At 39.0% G+C, this 16,616-nt stretch overlaps 1 protein-coding gene across 3 annotated transcripts in view; it reads left to right on the top strand.

The window, feature by feature from the left end:
* The window catches only part of RNF145 (ring finger protein 145), a 64,597-nt gene that overhangs the window by 21,600 nt on the left and 26,381 nt on the right, over positions 1–16,616 (top strand). For all 3 annotated transcript variants that reach the window (XM_052643034.1, XM_052643035.1, XM_052643036.1), the window contains one exon: positions 8,735–8,826. In XM_052643034.1, coding sequence (XP_052498994.1) covers positions 8,735–8,826 — 92 coding nt within the window. The remainder of the gene's footprint in view (positions 1–8,734; positions 8,827–16,616) is intronic.

Genomic DNA, 16,616 nt, shown 5'->3' with positions numbered 1-16,616 from the left:
GACAGCAAGGAGATCCAACCAGTCCATCCTAAAGGAAATCAGTCCTGAATATTCATTGGAAGGACTGATGCTGAAGCTGAAACTCCAATACTTTGGCCACCTGATGGGAGGAAAGGACTCATTTGAAAAGACCCTGATGCTGGGAATGATTGAAGGCGGGAGGAGAAGGGGATCACAGAGGATGAGATGGTTGGACGGCATCACTGACTCAATGGACATGAGCTTAAGTAAGCTCTGGGAGTTGGTGATGGACAGGGAAGCCTGATGTGCTGCAGTCCTTGGGGTCACAAAGAGTCAGACTCAACTAGCAACTGAACTGAACACTAAAGAACAGATTTTCAGTATAGACGAAACAGTGTTCGGTTGGCAGAAAATGGACTTTGTACCTAGAGAAGAGAAGTCAGTGCCGGGCTTCAAAGCTTCAAAGGACAGGCTGACTCTGTTTGGGGCTAATGCAGCTGGTGACTTGTTGAAGCTAGTGCTCTAGCTGTTATGAAAATCCTAAGACCTTAAGAATTATGCTAAGCTCTACTCTACCTGTATGCTGTAAATGAACAATAAAACCTGGATGACACCATAACTGTTTACAACATGGTTTGTTGAATATTTTAACCTCACTGTTGAGACTTACTTCTCAGGAAAAATGATTTCTTTCAAAATATTACTGCTCATTGACAATGCATTTGGTTGCCGAAGAGCTCTGTCAGATGTATAACAAATTTGAATGTTTTCATGCCTGCTGATACAATATCATTTCTGCAACCCATAGATCAAGGAGTAATTTTGATTTTGATTTTCAAGTGTTATCATTTAAGAAATATATCTCATAAGGCTATAGCTGCTGTAGATAGTGAGTTCCCTGATAGATCTGGGCAAAGTAAATTGAAAACCTTTTGGGAAAGATTCACCATTCTAGATACCATTAAGAACATCTGTGATTCATGGGAAGAAGTCAAAATAGCAATACTAGCAAGAGCCCGGAGGGTGATTCTAACCCTCACGGATGAGTTTGAGGGGCTCAAGTCTTCTGTGGAGGGAGTCACTACAAGTGGGGTGGGAACAGCAAGAGAACTAGAAGTGGAGCCTGAAGGAGTGGCTGAGTTGCTGCAGCACCACAACAGAAACTTTCTAGCAGATGAGAAGCTGCTTCCTATGGATGAACAAAGAAAGTGGTTTTTTGAGATAGAATCTACTGTTGGTGAAGATGCTGTGAAAAGTGTTGAAATGACAACAAAGGATTTAGAATATTATAGATTACATAAACTTAACTGATAAAGCTCTGACAGAGTTTGAAAGGATTGACTGTAATTTTGAAAGAAGTTCTTCTGTCAGTAAAATGCTTTCAAACAGCATTGCATGCTATGGAGAAATTCAGGAAAGGAAGATTCATTCAGTGTGGCACACTTCTTTGTCATCTTAAGACATTGCCAGTCACCCCAGCCTTGAGTAACCACCAGTGTGATCAGTTAGCAGCTGTCAACATTGAGTAAAAACCCTCGATCAGCAAAAAGATTTCTTTTTTGGCCATGCAGTGTGTCATGTTGAATCCTAGTTCTCTGCCAGGGATCCACCCTGCTCTGGAAGTGAAGAGTCTTAACCACTGAACTGCCAGGGAAGTCCCAGCAAAAAGATTATGCCTTTCTGAAGGCTCATATGATGGTAAGCATTTTTAAAATTAAGGTATGTACATATATTTTAGACATAAGGCTGTTGCACTTTTAGACTACAGTGTAGTGTAACATAACTTTTATATGCACCAAGAAACCCCAAAATTCATGTGATTCACTTTGTTGTGGTATCCACTTTATTGTGGTAGTCTGGAACTGAATGCACAGTATCTATAAGGTATGTCTTTAATTCACACAATGAAGCTGATTCTTCTTAAGTGTTTAGAATATGTCTATAAAATGGTTATAACCTGTATAATACTGATTACATGTGGAATCTAAAAAATTGTACAAGTAAACGTATTTGCAAAGGAAAAATAGTCACAGATGTAGAAAACCAACATGATTACCAAGAGGGGAAGGTGTGTGGAGGATAGAATTGGGAGACTGGGACTCACATATATACACTACCTTGTATAAAATGGATAATTTATGAAAACCTACTGAATAGCACAGGGAATGCTACTGAGTGATCTGTGGTTACCTAAATGGGAAGGGACTCTTTTAAGAGAGAGAGAGTGTGTGTGTGTATATATATATATATATATATATATATGTATGTATGTATAACTGATTCACTTTGCTGTACAGCAGAAACTAACATAACAGTGTAAAATATCTACATTCTAATAAAAATTAATAAAAGACAAAATGGATGTAACTTTCACTTCAGAAAAATTAAACTTTAGAAAATCCCATGGGCTCAGTTAGTATAAAGTTTAATATTACTATTCAAATTGAACTCATTAGAATTTGATAAATGTCGGGTTCTTTAATTCTTAAAATTCTAAACTATGCTTTTCATTTTGAGTAGTCTAAGGCAAGGGTCCCCAGCTTCCAGGCTATGGACAGTACCTCCTGTCAGATTAGCGGCAGTGTTAAATTAGAAATACAACACACAATAAATGTAATGTGCTTGAATCATCCTGAAATCATCACCCTACCCCTGGTCCATGGAAAAATTGTCTTCCATAAAATCAGTCTCTGGTGTCAAAAAGGTTGGGGACCGTTTTCTGAGGAATATATTTTCCAGTACCAATCCTATTTTAAAATTGAGACTCTCCAGCACTATTGTGGAAAAAGAGAAACTTTACAAACTGATATGATGATTCCTGTGAGGATGTTTTGATGGTTTACCTCCACAGTTAAGTGTTTTTTTCTAAAACTTTTAAAACTTCATTATTTTAAAATTCCTTGTTTTATTGTTAGGTGTATGAACCAGTGCATCAATTTTGTATGTGTATGACTTTAAGAACCTGTTGGATTCAAACAATATAAGTTTACTTACTCTCTTTCATCCTTGTCTTCAGTGTATCAGTTCAGTTCAATTCAGTTCAGTCACTCAGTCGTATCCGACTCTTTGCAACCCCATGAATTGCAGCACACCAGGCCTCCCTGTCCATCACCATTCCCGGAGTTCACTCAGACTCACGTCCATCGAGTCCGTGATGCCATCCAGCCATCTCATCCTCGGTCGTCCTCTTCTCCTGCCCCCAGTCCCTCCCAGCATCAGAGTCTTTTCCAATGAGTCAACTCTTTGCATGAGGTGGCCAAAGTACTGGAGTTTCAGCTTTAGCATCATTCCTTCCAAAGAAATCCCAGGGTTGATCTCCTCCAGAACGGACTGGTTGGATCTCCTTGCAGTCCAAGGGACTCTCGAGAGTCTTCTCCAACACCACAGTTCAAAAGCATCAGTTCTTCGGTGCTCAGCTTTCTTCACTGATTTCAAATATAAAACTTTCCCAGAAGTTACTTATATGTCTCATACAGATAACTAGCCCTCCGTTTTAGGAAAGCTTGTGTCATTCAAAGCTACAGATGAGGGTTTCTTTGTATTGGACCTGTTAGCATGTTGGGCTGGGTTATTTGCTGTGAGGCAGTTGTGTGCATTACAGGATGTTGTCAATACTGCGTCTCTGCTCACAGATTGCAGAGCACCCCTTCCCCACAATTGTAAAACGAGAAACTATCCCTAATTGCCAAATGTTATGACCTGGGGAATAAAATTTTTCCAGCTGACAACTACTGCTGTTAGATAAAAGAACTGAAAAGTGAAGTTTTTCACTATACAGTTAACTTTTATTTTTGAAAGGAATACAATTGACCCATTTCAATGTGTGATATGTTTTCTTCTTTTGGACATTATCAGATCCAGGCGCTAAATATTCAGCAGGTAGTCAGAAGATGAAGAAAGAAGCAGGGTGGCCTTGTAGCAGAGAAGATTTAAATACTAAATCCCCGGGGAAATGAACTCTTAAATTGCTATTCACTGCTTAGGGTGTGATAGGTACTCAGATCATAGTGATTAAACATCTCAGCGTAATTCCTTGGCCATCCAGTGATTAAGTGTGCAGTGCCTTTTGTTTGTACACATTGCGAAAGACAACTTGGAGGGCTCACCGCTTTGTTCTGTGTACAAATAGATTAGGTTTCTTTGGAATTATTATTGTTTGGAAGCTTTAAGTGGCCAGAATGTGCAGATTGTTCTTGGTTGTCGACAACAGCCAGGTTGCTTAAGAGACTTAGAAAGAAAGGTCTTTCGATATGGTGATGAATTGATAAGCTCATAGGTTTTGTTGTTGTTATTTGTTTTTTATAACTCTTATGCTTCTATTTATAGCAGAAACTTTTCCAGTTGTAAGCCATCCTTGGTATACATCTTGCTGCTCCTGCTAAGTCGCTTCAGTCGTGTCCAACTCTGTTACACATTGCTTATTCCCCAAAACAGTTGTAACCACAAGAAAGAAGGCTACCATGGGGAATGTAGAGAAGTGGGTTTTCAAAGTGTTCAGTTTATTGGTGCTCTGTGTTAATTGTCAGCATTGCATAAGTTGTATAAGTGAAGAAAGTGATTTAAGAAGGGGAAGATATTACTCAGTTACAAGTAGAAAACAGTAATTCTTGCTTCTGACCAACTTAATACATTCTGTTCTTTAAATCTTTAAATTGGAAAATTCTAATTCTGCTTTTGAACTTCTCCTTTGATTCAGTCTTAAAATTTTTAGGTTTAAAATTCTGTTAAAAATCTGAATTTCATGACTCTTGCCTCAGACTAAATTTTGGCCTAAAGTGACTCATGGGATTTTGGATAATTCCTTTTCTGAATCCTTCTTCTTTAGGCTTACCGTTGTGTTTTTTAATGTTGTAAGTGACCCACTCTGTTGAGACTGGGTAATAACTAAGAGTTTTCATTGCCCGCATGAGATGTCCTGAAGTTCTATATAACTTAGATGTAGAGATCTTTGTTAATGTTTTGTTTTTTGATTTTTGTTTTATTTCTTCTTCCAGTTTTTCTGTAATAATAGTTTGGGAGACAGTGCCCAGATTCTTCTCTCAGAAGAGACAGCTCAGTAGTGGCTGTTTGGCAAGACCAGTTTAGTCGCCACCAAAGTCACAGCCCTGGCTCTGGCAAGCCAAGCTCAGCTGTCCCCAAGAGGGACTACAGGCGTTCTGGTCCTGGCTGTCTTTATTGAAGTGGGGCTTATTGATGAGTCAGCTAAACAGAGAGATTCTGAAGGCTGTCTTTGAGAGAGGGGAGCTGAGCAAAGGATAGAGGGTCTAAGGTGCCTAGGGAAGATGTTAATTTCTGGGGTAGGAGGATTGCACAGGATTGCACAGGTTGGGCAGTCCTTGAGGGAGATTGAAGCATTGAGAGAGCTATTCAAGAGGGTAAAGTTGGGAGAGCTAGTAGGGAGGGAACTGCTTAACATCGGGGTGTTGTCATTGTGGCCTAAAGGTGGTGATTATTCTGAAATGTAGACCTCCCTTGTAGTGCTTCCCTGGTGGCTCAGCGGTAAAGAACTCGCCTGCCAATGCAGGAGACACAGATTCGATCCCTGGATTGGGAAGATCCACTGAAGAAGGAAATGGCAACCCACTCCAGTATTGTTGCCTGGGAAATCCTGTGGACAGAGGAGCTTGGCGGGCTCCAGTCCATGGGGTCACAAAAGAGTCAGACACAGTTTAGTGACCAAGCACGAGCTTGAGACATTCCCTAGGGTCCCCTAATCTCAACAGAGCACAGAGTAGTGAAACATGGAAAAAGAGAAAGAACCAAAAAGGAAATCATATAAAGAATTAGAAAGTTGAGAGGAAACTTAAAAAACACCAAAACAACCAAAGGAATATAGAGTAGGTTAAAAGAAAAGGAAACTGTTGCATTAAACCCATTATAATAATCTTATGAAATAGAATGAGAGATAAAAAGCAAGCTAAATAGAAAGTATAAATCGAGAAGTGAAGATAATAAAAGATAATTTTTTAATAAACAGGGCTGTAAATATAAAAATTAAATTTTCAAAAACCATGACAGCATTCTGTATTTTTTTCTTCCAGCGTTTGTCACAATTATAATTAGATAATTGTTAGGATAAGTGTTATGTATATCTTCTTTCCTGGCTTGTGTGCTTCATCCTCACAACAACTGTGTTTTTCTTGTCTACTGCAGCATTTTCAAGACCTACCAGTGTGCTAGCAACACAGGTATACAGCAGATTCCTTTTGAGTTAAAATAAAAAAGTGTAAAAAATGTTACTTAATTTGCCTTAGAAGTTTTGTTATGTGAAATTAGAATTTTGGATAATGGACTAAGGAAAAACAAAGAGGCTTTTAAAAAGAGGATAAACTGAAGTAGGCTTGGAAATAATATAAAAACAATTAGCAAATGTCTCAGCAGTAAAAAATTCTTGATAATGTTGAGTTTGCTGAGTTTTATTATGAAACACCAATAATATGATGACAGAAGCAAACGTGGGAGAAAACACGACAGGGAACCCAACTCTGCCGTCTCCTTCCCTCGCCCTCACCAGGAGAGAGCTCCTGGGACTGAGGTCCTCTTGGGCGGTCTTCTGGCTTTTCTCCTGCTTGCAGTTGGTGCTCCCGCAGGCTCGCCTTTTCTGTAGAGGTGAAGTTCATGTAACAGATTTAACCTTTTAGAGTGAATAGGTTAGTGGCATATAGTGCGATCCTAATGTTGTGCAGCTGTCACCATTATCTAATTTCAAAACATTTCGTCCCCCTGGAATAAAACCTGCAACTCTTGAGTACTGATTTCCATTCCCCCTCCCCACTTCCCCTCCAGCAGACACCAGCCTGCTTTCTCCTTATGGATTGTCGCTGGTTCTTTTTTTAAACTGGATCTATTTGAGAGAGATACGCTTCGGCCAAAAAGAAATTACTTGACTTTAAAGGCCTAGGTCCTACTGGGACTCAGAAGTTGTGTGCTGCATGTTAAGTCACTTCAGGCATGTCCGACTCTTTGCGGCCCTATGTACTGTAGCCCACCAGGCTCCTCTGTCCCTGGTATTCTCCAGGCAAGAATACTGGAGTGGGTTGCCATGCCTTCTTCCTGACCGAGGTGGAACCCACGTCTGTTATATCGCCTTATATGTAGGCACATTCTTTACCACTAGCGCCACCATTGGGACTCAAAGTTAGATCTCTTTTAAATATAAATTTGTTTCTTTTAATAGCATTTTCAAAGACTTCATAAATGTAAATGGTACTTACATGTGTATTTTATTTAAGACGTCAGAGTTAACTTCTCATTCTTTACCTTTCTATCCTAAAACTATATTAAAAATATTAATTACGTTAATCTCATGATCAGATATTTATATGTAATTTGCATGTGTAGTGTTTGTGTCTCTTTACATTAAAACAAGGCTTCAACCACTGACCTTCTGGATTGGGCAGTTCTTTGTTGTGGGGGCTGTCCTGTGTCCTGTGGGATGTTTTGGAGGCATCTTGACTTAGGTGCCAGGAGCACTCCTCCACCCTTTGAAGCTGTGACAACTAAAAATGTTTTCAGACATTGCAGAATATCCCCTCAGGGGCAAGCTCACACCTGGTTGACAACTGCTGCATTAGAAGCATGCCTCTTGAGGATTTGTTTTTTTCTGTCAGTAGAAAGACTGTTAATACATTATTTGTTAGAAATAATCCTCAAAGAGTGATAGAGGAGAATAGCTAAATCACCCAAGAAGCCTAGTCATTCATTGATTTTTATAATTGTTCCCAAAACTGTTTAAAAATTTTTATTTTAGTTTTTAGTTTTGATTTTTGGCAGTACTCGCTGGCTGATTATGTAAGGATCATTTCTTGGTTAACTGTGTTATGCTAAAGGAATTCCACTTGATTGCCTAATAGGAAGTAATTTCATGGAAAAAGTAAATACGGCCATAAGAGTTTTTCAGAAATACTTGACGTATTTAACCTGTTTTAAAGTACAGTGAATAAAGTATTCAACAATTGAAGAAAAGGAGAATTTTTTAACACAAATTTTCCTACTTTGATGTCAGAAGAATTTAAGACAACCATGTTCTATTACCACTGAACTTAACTGACAATAAATTCTTCCTTTCTGCCTCTACCCTAAAAGTTCTGTTTTCTCAGAGTGTAAAGTCTCTTTAACCACTAATTAAATCTTGTTATTTCTCAGTGATCAATGTTAAATGAATTATGTTTTATAAGAAATAATTTGATTTAAAATTTATCTCAAAATAAATTTGTAGCCCACTTAAATATTATAATTCTAATTATAAATTTCTTGTAAACTTGAAAATGACATCTTTTAAGGATTGTCTTGCTACAAGCCAGTTTTCTAACTAGTTTGTGTTTTTACGTATAGCTGATTAAGTATAATTGGAGAAAAAACTTTGGGGAAAATAAGATGGGAGGGATAACAGAAGTTAATGAAAAGAGGGGAAATTAATGAAATAGTGTTAGGTATTATCAGTTAAGTAGTAGGGTTGAGAGGTGGCATCTCAATTGGCTTTTTCCTGGGCATTAATTATATTAATGAGACCGTGGGAAGAAAGAGAATCCAACAAAGTGAAGTTTTGGATGCTTCTTTGCAAGTAAAATTCAGTTTCAGTGAATTCTGTTTTCATCACATGGGCCAAGGAGATGAAGGTCATCCCTCTATAGTTTTTTGTACCTAAAATTTTCCTTCATATAGATGTGAAGTGTTATTAACATGTTTTTATAATAATACTGTGCTTAGCTGCTTCTCTGTCCTGTATGTGCTTAGAATGTATCTAATACATTCTTATCATTTTACTTATTAGGGACTATGTTAGAAGTGAACTGGAGTCCGCCTATGAAGGACCAATGTATTTAGAACCACTCTCCATGAATCGATTTACCACAGCCTTAATAGGTAAGTATTATAAAAGAATCAAAAGTGTAGGTAGGAACCAACCAAGTATTAATTACTCTTATAAAATTAGTTCATATTTAATACAAAAAAGTTGGAAAACTTGAAGTTATTCTTGATGACTCTTTGAAAACACAGTTATTGTTAAATGTTACATTTTCTTATTAGTCTTTTTCTCTCTAAGGTGTTTCTTATTTTACATGTTTATAATTATATATAGCCTTTAATTACTTGTGTTTTTTAAGGATAATTTAAGTATTTGGGAAGGTTGGTTTTTAAATAAACCTAATAATTACTTTGTAAGATTAAAATGAAATATGTAATGTCTTAATATTGGTTACTGTTGTTGAAAGCCATTGTCCTCTAGTCTACAATAAATTACCAGAAACATCAAGAACTTGAGATGTGATTGAAACATTCAGGTAGGAGAATGTTTATAATAGAAGGATTGCATAGGACCCCAGAACAACATAGATGCAGCCCAAAGTGAAGTACCAGATCTTACCATTCCAAAATTGCAAAAAGGAAGTGAGAGGAATCTTGTATGTGTTTCTTAAACCACCCCATGTAGAAGGTGTTAAGAGGTTTAATGTTGGAATTTGTAGGACAATTTCTTTAGATAGCTGTTTTGTCTGAAATACCTTCCCAGCCCCCTTCTCATGTAGAGAACTCAGTGGGGGACCATTTGGAGACTCAGAGTTGTTTTGTGTGGCTTAGGAGGGATCCTGCAGACTGGTGTCTGACCTAGGTGTGCAAAATCTAAAGCTGCACCATCCAAAACAAGCCACAAGTGCCTTATGAGCCCTTGAAATGTGACTGGTCCAAATCAAACTTAGTACAAAAAGGATGCAAAATGTCTTGTTCATTTTTTGGTATAGATTGAATGTCTATATGGTAATATTTAGGATTGTTGTTATTGTTCAGTCACTAAGTCGTATCAGACTCTTTCACAACCCCATGGACTGTAGCCCACCAGGCTCCTCTGTCCATGGAGTTCTCCAGGCAAGAATAACAGAGTGGGTTGCCATTTCTTCTCCAGGGGATTTTCCCAACCCAGGGATTGAACCTGAGTCTCCTGCATTGCAGGTTGATTCTTTACCACTGAGCCACCAGGGAAGCCCTAATATTTGTGATGCATTAGGTTAAATAAAATATATTGTTAATCAATTTTACTTTTTTTAACTTCATAAAATGATGCTACCAGAATATTAAACATTACATATATGGCTCATATTATAATTCTAATCTGACATAAAGGCCACTAGTGGGCCGGCTGGCTGTTGAGTTTCTGACTGTGAAGTGAAAATGTCTTGTGAGGTTCTCCTGTATCATCTAACCTCTGTAGGCAAAGAATGTTAGTTTCCTGTGGACTAGATGAGGGTCCCGAGAGTCAATGGAGTTTTCTTAGATCCTTCCAAGAGGGCTCTTAAAAAGATGAGAAGACGCCAACAGGCATTGTACTTACAGATTCCCAGGAGCTGAGGAAAGAACCAAAAGCAGCCAGAGGAGGGTATATAACAAGCATGAAAGGTCATGCAGATAAGAGATCCGTGATAATGGGAACAATCAGAAAAACACTTAAATATGCCCAGGAGAAAGAAGATCCATTTTAAATATCTCAACTGCAGAGAGCACCAATACCATACCATTGTAAGAAAATAGTCCAGTAAGAGTTTTCTACTTCTCTCCCTCTCCTTGCCTGCCTGCTTCAGCTGTGGGTAAGTCAGGAAGAATGCCACTGTGCTGGCAGAGAAAAGAGAAGCAGCTTGCCATAAGCTCTCTACTCCCTCTCACAATTGCTGCTTTTCTGTGACCCCCAAAGGAGGCCTCTTGCCCACAGTAGTAGATGTAATGGTCGTCTGAATTAAATTCACCCATTCCCATTCTTTTTAGTTCACCGATTCCTAAAATATTGATACTCACTCTTGACATCGCCTGCTTCACCAAGCCTAATTTACCTTGATTCATGGACCAAAATAGTCCAGGTTCCTATTGAGTATTCTTTACAGCATCGGACTTGACTTTCACAACCAGACACATTCACAACTTAGCATCGTTTCTGCCATGGCCCAGCCACTTCGTTCTTTCTGGAGCTATTTCTCTGCTCTTCTGCAGTAGCATATTGGACACTTACCGACCTAAGGGACTCATCTTCCAGTTATATCTTTTTGCCTTTTCATACTGCTCTTGGGGTGAGGCAAGAATACTGAAGTGCTTTGCCATTCCCTTCTCCAGTAGCCCATGTTTTGTCAGAGCTTTCCACCATGACTCTTTTTCTTGCGTGGTGGGCTCATAGCTTCATTGAGTTACGTAGGTCTGGTCCCATCATTTCATGGTAAATAGAAGGGGAAAAAGTGGAAGCAGTGGTAGATTTCATTTTCTTGGGTTCCAAAATTACTGCGGTTGGTGACTTCAGCCATGAAATTAAAAGATACTTTCTTGGAAAAAAAGCTGTGACAAACCTAGATAGCCTATTAAAAAGCAGAGACATCACTTTGCTGACAGAGGTCCTTCTAGTCAAAGCTGTGGTTTTTCCAGTAGTCATGTATGGATGTGAGAGTTGGACCATAAAGAAGGCTGAGCACTGAAGAATTGATACTTTTGAACTGTGGTGCTGGAGAAGACTCGAGAGTCGCTTGGACAGCAAAGAGATCAAAGCAATCCTGAAGGAAATCAACCCTGAATATTCACTGGAAGGACTGATGCTGAAGCTGAAGCTCCAATACTTTGGCCACATGATGTGAAGAGCAGATTCATTGGAAAAGACCTTGATGCTGGGAAGGATTGAGGACAGGAGGAGAAGGGGGCAACAGAGAATGAGATGGTTGGATGGCATCATCAACACAATGGACATGAGATTGAGCAAATTCTAGGAGATAGTAAAGCTCAGGGAACCCAGGCGTGCTGCAGTCCATGGGGTCACAATGAGTCGGACACACAGAGCAACTGAACAACAACACTAGGAGCTTCAGCTGGAGTAAAGGAAAACCTTCAACTTTAAATCAGAGCTTTGTTTGAGTCGACTGAGATTAGATTAGATCAGATTGTGCAAGCTGTACTGGTTTAGAAAAGTTATGGGACTTGCCTTATAGGGGCAGGAGAACACTTAGCTTCGAAGAGTGGCTTTTTAAGAGAGTAGAACACAAAAATAATGTTGCTTTACGGCCATATCCCATGGCTGTATTCAATAGTGGTAACATCCAAATATTACCACATATTCAATAGTGGTAATATTTTCATCCAAGTATGAAAATATTTGCCTGATTCGAAAACTCAAAGTGTTTTCTTTTATTCTCTGATGGATGTGATTTAGTGTAAATCTGTATATTTCCCTAAATTTTTCCCATCTGTGCTTATGATAGTGTGTTCACCCAGGCAAGATTTAATTAACTGGAAATCCATAAATTATTAAGTAGCATTTTTTCTTTAGACTTTGATTTTAAAGTAGCTTTTTACTCCTTTTCTTCCGTTTCACTAGTAAACTTTTAATGAAAAACTAAGTAATATGAATATGCCATTCTTTCTTAGGGTTATGGACTTCTTGGAGATAGTTCTTAAGGAATCCTGAAATCCAGAGTACGTTGTGATTTTGTTTTGTTCAGAATCGCCAGTTGGAATAGGTGCATCAAGTTGAACAGCTTGCTGTGCTTCTGGAGCTATCGGAAAGATTTCCACTAACAGTATGACTCCTTCCTTCTTTCCCCTAAGTAAAAGAAGTGGTCTTCCCTTCAAGAGAGTCATAGCATATGAGTCATACTCTTCTGTGAAAGAGGATAATTGAAGCCTCTCACTCCAGAGCTGAGAACTGAATGTGCTGGCCTAGACTTATGGGAACTTTCAGAGCTTAGAGGAAGTTTGCATCATGTGGAACAAGGAACTTTAAATATCATAGCTATGAGTACAGTGAAAGTAAGACATGCCAAAATGAAAATTCTTAAATATTCCTAGTGGTAAAGCACTTTCTCTTAAGTATTTTTTCAGAGTTTCAGCTAATTTTTTAATGAAAGATATACACTTACTTTTAAAAGTCAAGAAATAAACACAATTTAAAAAAATTATTGGGAGTGATACCACAATATTGTGATGAAAATCTACTCTTTCTGTACCACTCCTATCCTGTCAGGCATCATTCCCCAGAAGCTTTTCTCCTTTCAGCTCACCATAATTTCTTCCCTGCTGTTTTCTTTTTTGTCCCTTTCTGGAATTCCTTTTAATTGGATAAGCTTTCTTCCACATTGAACCCCTAACTTTCTTACTGTTCTATTTTCCTTTTTCTCTGTCTCTCTCTTTGTTGTTTGTTTTACTTTCTGAGATATCCCAACCTTTTTTTGTTAGATATTTTTTTAGTATTCTGGGATTTGTTTTCTTTCTATTGTGACAGTCTTTTTAATTTCTTAGATATATCATTTACTTTGAAGCTTTCTTTTGTTCCTTGCGTTCTTTCCATTTTCTCTTGAGATTCTTTTTGTCTTTCTTTTGCTCTCTGCCTTACATGGGACAATAGTAGTTCTTAAGCCTGAATTAGAATCACCTGGTTATTACTTAAATATCCTTCTGTTGTCATTTGTATTGACGTGAATTATTAAGTTGCCAGTTGTAATCTCTTTAAGGCATACCAACTGGTGTTTGTCGCAGTGGGTGTTCAGGTGGGCCTGACCCTTACTGGGGGGACCCTATAAGTGTGCATCTTTGTGGTCTTTTCACTGGACTTGGGTCAGTTTCCCGAGAAGAATCTGTCTCCTGTAGGGGGGCCTGATGCCAGGGACAAGAGCTGAATGGCAGTAAACGTGGCAGCAGTGTTTGGAGACCTAGAGAGCTGTCATCTTTGTGGATGCAGACTTTTAATCTCCTGTTTTCCTTTGGGCACCGCACCTCACCTCTGCCTTGGGTGTGCACAGTGTCCAGGAGCCTGTTTCAGCCTTTCCAAAAAGCGAACTTCAGTCTTCCCACAGTGGAGAAAGACTAATGGCCTAATCGTTGTTTTCTATCCCCTAAAATTTTGTTGACTTATTAAGTGGCCTCTCTTCTCAGTTTTCTTCATTGCTATCAGTTTTTCTCTTTTTTCATACCTTTATAAATGTTTTTCGTGTGATTTGAGTATCAGTTCTTTAAAGACTAAAATTAATAACTCTGTGGGAGAAAATGCCACATATGTTACATACAGCATAGTATATTGTTAAGAAATTTTCAGCTTTGTGTAAAAATGGTTGCCACTTTTGTATTCTAACAATAATATGAATAGAACACAAATTAAACTAAAAATGTTGATTTGAAATCAACATATTCCAATAAAAAATTTTAAAATGGAATAAAGGATTAAATTGAAGAAAGTAGGGAAAACCACTAGACCATTCAGGTATGACCTAAATCAAATCCCTTATGATTATACAGTGGAAGTGAGAAATAGATTTAAGGGTCTAGATCTGATAGATAGAGTGCCTGATGAACTATAGACTGAGGTTCGTGACATTGTACAGGAGACAGGGATCCAGACCATCCCCATGGAAAAGAAATGCAAAAAAGCACAATGGCTGTCTGGGGAGGGAGGCCTTACAAATAGCTGTGAAAAGAAGAGAGGTGAAAAGCAAAGGAGAAAAGGAAAGATATAAGCATCTGAATGCAGAGTTCCAAAGAATAGCAAGAAGAGATAAGAAAGCCTTCCTCAGCGATCAGTGCAAAGAAATACAGGAAAAGAACAGAATGGGAAAGACTAGAGATCTCTTCAAGAAAATTAGAGATACCAAGGGAATATTTCATGCAGAGATGGGCTCGATAAAGCACAGAAATGGTATGGACCTAACAGAAGCAGAAGATATTAAGAGGAGTTGGCAAGAATACACGGAAGAACTGTACAAAAAAGATCTTCATGACCCAGATACTCATAATGATGTGATCACTCACCTAGAGCCAGACACCCTGGAATGTGAAGTCAAGTGGGCCTTAGAAAGCATCACTATGAATAAAGCTAGTGGAGGTGATGGAATTCCAGTGGAGCTCTTTCAAATCCTGAAAGATGATGCTGTGAAAGTGCTGCACTCAATATGCCAGCAAATTTGGAAAACTCAGCAGTGGCCTCAGGACTGGAAAATGTCAGTTTTCATTCCAATTCCAAAGAAAGGCAATGCCAAAGAATGCTCAAATTACCGCTCAATTGCACTCATCTCACATGCTAGTAAAGTAATGCTCAAAATTCTCCAAGCCAGACTTTAGCAATACGTGAACCGTGAACTCCCTGACGTTCATGCTGGTTTTAGAAAAGGCAGAGGAACCAGAGATCAAATTGCCAACATCCGCTGGATCATGGAAAAAGCAAGAGAGTTCCAGAAAAACATCTATTTCTGCTTTATTGACTGTGCCAAAGCCTTTGACTGTGTGGATCACAATAAACTGTGGAAAATTCTTCAAGAGATGGGAATACCAGACCACCTGACCTGCCTCTTGAGAAATCTGTATGCAGGTCAGGAAGCAACAGTTAGAACTGAATATGGAACAACAGACTGGTTCCAAATAGGAAAATGAGTGCGTCAAGGCTGTATATTGTCACTCTGCTTATTTAACTTCTATGCAGAGTACATCATGAGAAACGCTGGACTAGAAGAAACACAAGCTGGAATCAAGATTGCCAGGAGAAATATCAATAACCTCAGATATGCAGATGACACCACCCTTATGGCAGAAAGTGAAGAGGAACTAAAAAGCCTCTTGATGAAAGTGAAAGTGGAGAGTGAAAAAGTTGGCTTAAAGCTCAACATTCAGAAAACTAAGATCATGGCATCCGGTCCCATCACTTCATGGGAAATAGATGGGGAAACAGTGTCAGACTTTATTTTGGGGGCTCCAAAATCACTGCAGATGTTGACTGCAGCCATGAAATTAAAAGGCGCTTACTCCTTGGAAGAAAAGTTATGACCAACCTAGATAGCATATTCAAAAGCAGAGACATTACTTTGCCAACTAAGGTCCGTCTAGTCAAGGCTGTGGTTTTTCCTGTGGTCATGTATGGATGTGAGAGTTGGACTGTGAAGAAGGCTGATCGCCAAAGAATTGATGCTTTTGAACTGTGGTGTTGGAGAAGACTCTTGAGAGTCCCTTGGACTGCAAGGAGATCCAACCAGTCCATTCTGAAGGAGATCAACCCTGGGATTTCTTTGGAAGGAATGATGCTAAAGCTGAAACTCCAGTACTTTGGCCACCTCATGTGAAGAGTTGACTCATTGGAAAAGACTCTGATGCTGGGAGAGATTGGGAGCAGGAGGAGAAGGGGACGACGGAGGATGAGATGGCTGGATGGCATCACGGACTCGATGGATGTGAGTCTGAGTGAACTCCGGGAGTTGGTGATGGTTAGGGAGGCCTGGCGTGCTGTGATTCATGGGGTCGCAAAAAGTCGGACACGACTGAGCTACTGGACTGAACTGAAGGACTTCACTGGCAGTCCAGTGGTTAAGATTTTGTGCTTCCAATGCAGGGGGTGTGGGTTCAATCCCTGCCCAGGGAAGTACCACATGCTGTGCAATGTGGGGAGGGGGACCCCCAGCCAAAAAAGCATGAATAAGATGGTAAAAGATACATATTTTGTTTTGCTTTTCATTGGCAAGAAGGAAGAGAATTTGACTAATTCTTAATTTGGAAGATAACCTGTTTAAGAATTTATGAGAAATTCTGAGGAGTAATGAGAGGAGACTTGTCCAGTGAATGAAATGGAATAGTGTGTACTGTCATCAGAGAAGATCACTAAAAAAAAAAAAATAGCAAGTTCGAACGCAGACACAAATACAATGAAGATTTTACAG

Source organism: Budorcas taxicolor, chromosome 7, assembly GCF_023091745.1.
Source record: "Budorcas taxicolor isolate Tak-1 chromosome 7, Takin1.1, whole genome shotgun sequence".
Lineage (NCBI taxonomy): Eukaryota > Metazoa > Chordata > Mammalia > Artiodactyla > Bovidae > Budorcas > Budorcas taxicolor.
Note: the sequence above shows the minus strand (reverse complement) of the source record. Positions and strands in the feature narration are given on the sequence as shown.